Genomic DNA, 5,611 nt, shown 5'->3' with positions numbered 1-5,611 from the left:
AACCCGCATCCCCTGCATCGGCAGGCGGACTCTCAACCACTGCGCCACCAGGGAAGCCCTATGTGCATCTTTTTATCTTATTACTGTGTATGGTGCTGAGGGAAATATAAGGATATAGTAGATATTTTCTCTGCAAAGAGATTATAGGCCAGTAGAGATAGTATTTCTGAGGGTGAACTCCTTACCCCCTTTGTAGGATGTATTATTGTACCTTCAGACTCAGAAGAAGAACTTGTTTAAAATGAGAATTAAAACAGTGAGTGAATATTTGTGTATGTGTTTCACATTGGCAGAAATAGCAAAACATCCTTAGTCTATAAGATTGATCATCTTTCCTTTCAATTTTCAGGCCCTTATTTTTTCTAATTGAAATAGTTTCTAATCTCTGCCTATTTTTGTTTACCATTCATAATAACTGCAGAATAACCTCCAGTAGGTAGAGCTGTGGTCTTGTTGCTCCTTTTTTCAAAACCAGGTTAGACTGTCATGATTTGGGCCCACTGTTTTTCTGTTAATCCCACCTATTCTTCAAATAACACTTCATGATGAATTATTTGTTTAGCACCCCACTCCTCAAATCCAAAATCAAACCCTAGTGTGATGTTTTTCCTTTGAACCTGCATAATATTTTGAGTCTTTGATAGGGCACTGGTATTTTACTTAGGGGTATTTGTAATTGTTGAGCTATTTTACACTTTCTCCCACCCAACGAAGTGTAAGGCCACCAGTGGGTAGGAATGATGCCATTTATGTCACACTCTTCCCACAATATACATTCTTACACATAGTTTCATAGATGTTCAGTAAATATTTGGTGTATAAGTAACTCAAATCTACAGAATCAGATTATGGTGTTTTGAGCCCTTAACAATAGTAACATCTTGTATTTATTAACTTTTTGAATGACATCACAGTTCATTTCATCCTTACAATCACCCTTTGAGTGATTTGCTAACCAGCAAAGTTGAATAAAGTCCAGGGACATAAGAGGGGAGAGTTAAGTCCTCTGGTTATCAGTTTACTGCCTTTTCCAAAAGAGGGTGCTATTGGATAAAGTTTCTTCAAAGTGAGCTGCTCTTAATGGGTTTTATTGGGCTGCTCTAAATAAGAATTTAACTGGATATTAAAAACCCAGGAAAGGCTATTGCAATATTTTGTATGTAATAATTGTACATTAAGGAGGTACCTCAATGACATAAGCCTGGGTAGATGTTGTGTAATTCTCCTAGGGATCTCTGATTTGGGACAGGTGTAGGGGTTATTATATTTAATGTAAGCAGAAAGAAAGATGACAGTAAAAGATGGGATCACCTTTGGAAAGTTGTGAGTTCACTAGGATTGTGAGCGCCAAAAGCAAGGGGGGTATCATAGAATCCATTGCTTGTTGGGTTGGAGCTGGACAAAATGACTTCCAAGATCCCTTACAACTTACAAGTTTATGATAAATTACACCTTAGAGTTTTAGCCTCGAAACACAAAAGTTGCAGGCTATTTTTATTTTTTTTAATTTTTTTTTTTTTTTTGCTGTACGCGGGCCTTGGACGCGCAGGCTCAGTGGCCATGGCTCATGGGCCCAGCAGCTCCGCGGCATGTGGGATCTTCCCGGACCAGGGCACGAACCCGTGTCCCCTGCATCAGCAGGTGGACTCTCAACCACTGCGCCACCAGGGAAGCCCTGCAGGCTATTTTTAAATTTTTCTTAAGCTGACATATCTTGTTTAGCCCAGTTCTGTGTTTAAAATGACTGCCGTTTGTTCAAAGTCACCTTCACAGGAAGGATGATTGAATTAACAGAAGCAGGGAGAACAAAGATCAGAGGAGCTCTTCAAGTTTCTTTGAAATCTAACTTGAATGTAATGCAATAAAATGTAGGGAGGGTCAGATTCATAGAGACAGAAAGTAGAATGGTGGTTACTGGGGGGAGAGGGGGTTATTGTTTAATGGGTGTGGAGTTTCGGCTTGGGAAGATGAAAAAGTTCTAGAGATGGATGGTCGTGATGGTTGTACTGCCATGCGAGTGTGCTTACTAGCACTGAACTGTACACATAAAAATGGTTAAAATGGTAAATGTTATGTGTATTTTACCACAATAAAAAAAACATAGGGAAGAGGTTTCATCTTGTTAAAGTATCTAAATACTTTGAATATAACTTGCATTTAGTGCAGTAAAATGTAAGGAAGGTATTTCATCTTGTCAAAGTGTCTAAATAGATAGAAACAGTTTGACTTTTATTCTTTTTGTTTAAAGCCATCAGGCCAGTTTACAGGTAGAGTCATTGCAGGAACAGTTGAATGTGGCATCCAAGCAAAGGGATGAAACTGCACTACAGCTTTCCATGTCTCAGGAACAAGTAAAGCAGTATGCTCTGTCACTCTCCAACCTGCAGATGGTCCTGGAGCATTTCCAGCAAGGTCAGTTGTATGGCTAGTCTTTCATTGAAGAAGAGTTATTGTACGGTTGACCCTTGAACAATACATGGGCTATTAGGATGCCTACTCCCCATGCAGTTGAAAATCCATAACTTGAGTTCCCCCAAACTTAACTCCTAATAGCCTACTGTTGACCAGGAGCCTTACTAATAACATAGTCAATTAACACATTTTTTTGTATGTTATATGTACTATATACTGTATTCTTACAATAAAGGAAGCTAGAGAAAAGAAAATGTTATTAAGAAAATCATAAGGAAGAGAAAATACATTCACTGTACTGTATTTATTGATAGTATAAGTTTATGTCATCTGTTTACAAGATGAATTGTTTGTCTATTAGTACCTACATCAGTATTCTCTTATATGATAGAAAACACTGTAGATATTATACATATTACTAACACTAGACCTCAAAAATGAAATGTGTGAAAAAGAAATTCATATTTAGGTATAATGATTCGTGATTGATAATGAAGAAGTAACAATATTATTGCTTTATGATAGCCTAGCCTTTACACTAATGAATGGTTATAAAATTTTTATGGTATACAGTAATATAGTCATATTCATAATATAGTACTGGAAACATTATTACTTTTTTAAAAAAAACGCTTACTTGTGATGATAGGCTGATATGCAGTTTCTCCAATTACAAGAGAGGGAGGCATACCTTATGGTAATGTGATTCTTTGGAAGCCAAGTTATAAAACAGTAAGAAAACTAACATATTGTTAAATTTATGTTTTCACTCACCTTCTGCCTATGTTAGGATAGACTAGTATCTATATGTATTTTAAGCATTCGTGATATAACCGTTTTCTTAATGTTTTTGATATTTCTAGTCTATGTGGTTCATCTGCTTTTTCAAATTGTCTCAAATCTCCAAAAAATTTTTCCAGTATCTTTACTGAAAAAAAATCTACATATGGTGGACCCATGCAGTTCAAACCTGTGTGGTTCACAGATCAGCCGTAGTTTTGGGAATTTTGGCTTGAGTGCTATTTTAGATTAGGCATAGGGAAATCTTTGAAAGGTTACCCACTTGAAGGGGGAGAAGATAAGTAGCCATCAACAAATTACACTTTTTTTACAGTTAAGAATAGAGAACATAAACTGTATATACTAATTATTAAAAAAAATTTTTTTTAGTGTCATATTATGATACTTTAGTTAAGGCGAGAGGTGAGGGAAGTATGAGGGTAACATAGTAAGGAGGATCACATGATAAAGGGGAATACAAAGGAAGAGAGAGGCACACATGTAGAAAAAAAAGATAGGTGTTGAGATGTTGGTTGGAGGTTGAATCCACTTCAGAGAGTTAATCATCAGTAATTACTCTCTTTTGAAGTATTGATTAATTTGTTCTTAGCTGTTCATCTATACTTTAAGGTAACTGCATTTTTCTAGTTCAGGTGGAAAGTACTTTTCTAGGCACATAGTAATAGTGACCAGAGCACACGTACCCCGATAACCAAATATGCTTTTTCACATCTACCTCCCATCCTCAGATTTACCCCCTTTAGATCATTCACCCATCCATTTGTCAACTCATACATTCTGTAATTACTGGCAATGCATGAACTGCTAGTGCGGGGGCAGGCGGTTAGAGGATGTGAGGCTAATGAAGTTAAAGAAGTTATAATTTTGTGCCTGAGCAATACTTTACATTTGTACATACGTACATATCAGGGTTACTCCTATGGTTGAAATTTTGAATTTTACACATAAGAATTCTCTAGGTCTGCTCTGTATAATTCTAGAGTGGACTTGTGTACAAAATAGTATGGTACTGAGGCCATAGAGAAAGCTTTGCTAAAGAGGAAATATTTGAGTAGAGTTCTGAAGGGAGGGAAAGTTTGCAAGATGGACAAGGTGGAGAAGGATTTAAGCAGAGTAAAGTGATCTCATTACTTTAATTCCAGTTAACGTCATCACTAAGGCATATATAATTTTCTTGTTAAGACATTTGAACTTTTTGTTGAATTATTAAAATTTCAAGTGGTTTAAAATTCTAATTTTATCACACAATTACAAAATACTAATGTAACTTTGTTTTCCTCTTTAGAGGAAAAAGCTATGTATTCTGCCGAACTAGAAAAGCACAAGCAACTTGTTGCTGAATGGAAGAAAAAGGCAGAAAATCTGGAAGGAAAAGTTGTATCATTACAGGTTGGTTGAAATAATTTACTCATGTAAATTTTATTCTGCACAAAACAATTACTTGTAAAATTTTTGTCTTGGAAATAATCTCCTAAACAGTTAATTTAGTAAATGTTGTCACTGAGGCATAACAGTGAATAAGATACTCAGGATTTCCCTCATGTTACTTATAGTTTAGCATAGACATGGCAAATATGAGATTTAAATTTTTAGCACAGGTGGGCATTTTAGAGATCACTAAAAAAAATTAATGTAAAATTTTAACTGTATAATTTTCTGTTTTCAACAAAATATATTGGGTACTTTATTTCACATGAATTAAAATAATGTGTATTATCCCATTAGATCTTTTTCTTTTGCACCTTCTTTTTTTTTGCTGTATCTTTTTTTTTTAACATCTTTATCAGAGTATAATTGCTTTACAGGGTTGTTAGTTTCTGCTGTATAACAAAGTGAATCAGCTATATGCATACGTATATCCCCATATCCCCTCCCTCTTGCGTCTCCCTCCCACCCTCCCTATCCCACCCCTCTAGGTGGTCACAAAGCACCGAGCTGATCTCCCTGTGCTGTGCGGCTGCTTCCCACTAGCTATCTATTTTACATTTGGTAGTGTATATATATCCATGCCACTCTCTCACTTCGTCCAGCTTACCCTTCCCCCTCCCCATGTCCTCAAGCCCATTCTCTACATCTCTGTCTTTATTCCTGTCCTGCCCCTAGGTTCATCAAAACCATTTCTTTTTTTTAGATTCCATATATATGTGTTAGCATACGGTATGTGTTTTTCTCTTTCTGACTTCACTCTGTATGACAGACTCTAGGTCCATCCACCTCACTACAAATAACTCAATTTTGTTTCTTTTTATGGCTGAGTGATATTCCATTGTATATATGTGTCACATCTTCCTTATCCATTTATCTGTCAATGGACATTTAGGTTGCTTCCATGTCCTGGCTATTGTGAATAGTGCTGCAGTGGTACGTGACTCTTTTTTTTTTTTTTTTTTTTTTTTTT

General features: G+C 36.1%; 1 protein-coding gene across 5 annotated transcripts in view; it reads left to right on the top strand.

The window, feature by feature from the left end:
• TRIP11 (thyroid hormone receptor interactor 11) overlaps positions 1-5,611 on the top strand; it is a 65,506-nt gene that overhangs the window by 37,881 nt on the left and 22,014 nt on the right. For all 5 annotated transcript variants that reach the window (XM_007105042.4, XM_007105043.4, XM_007105041.3 and 2 more), the window contains 2 exons: positions 2,249-2,412; positions 4,499-4,602. In XM_007105042.4, coding sequence (XP_007105104.2) covers positions 2,249-2,412; positions 4,499-4,602 — 268 coding nt within the window. The remainder of the gene's footprint in view (positions 1-2,248; positions 2,413-4,498; positions 4,603-5,611) is intronic.

This window comes from Physeter macrocephalus, chromosome 11, assembly GCF_002837175.3.
Source record: "Physeter macrocephalus isolate SW-GA chromosome 11, ASM283717v5, whole genome shotgun sequence".
Taxonomy (NCBI): Eukaryota; Metazoa; Chordata; class Mammalia; order Artiodactyla; family Physeteridae; genus Physeter; species Physeter macrocephalus.
Note: the sequence above shows the minus strand (reverse complement) of the source record. Positions and strands in the feature narration are given on the sequence as shown.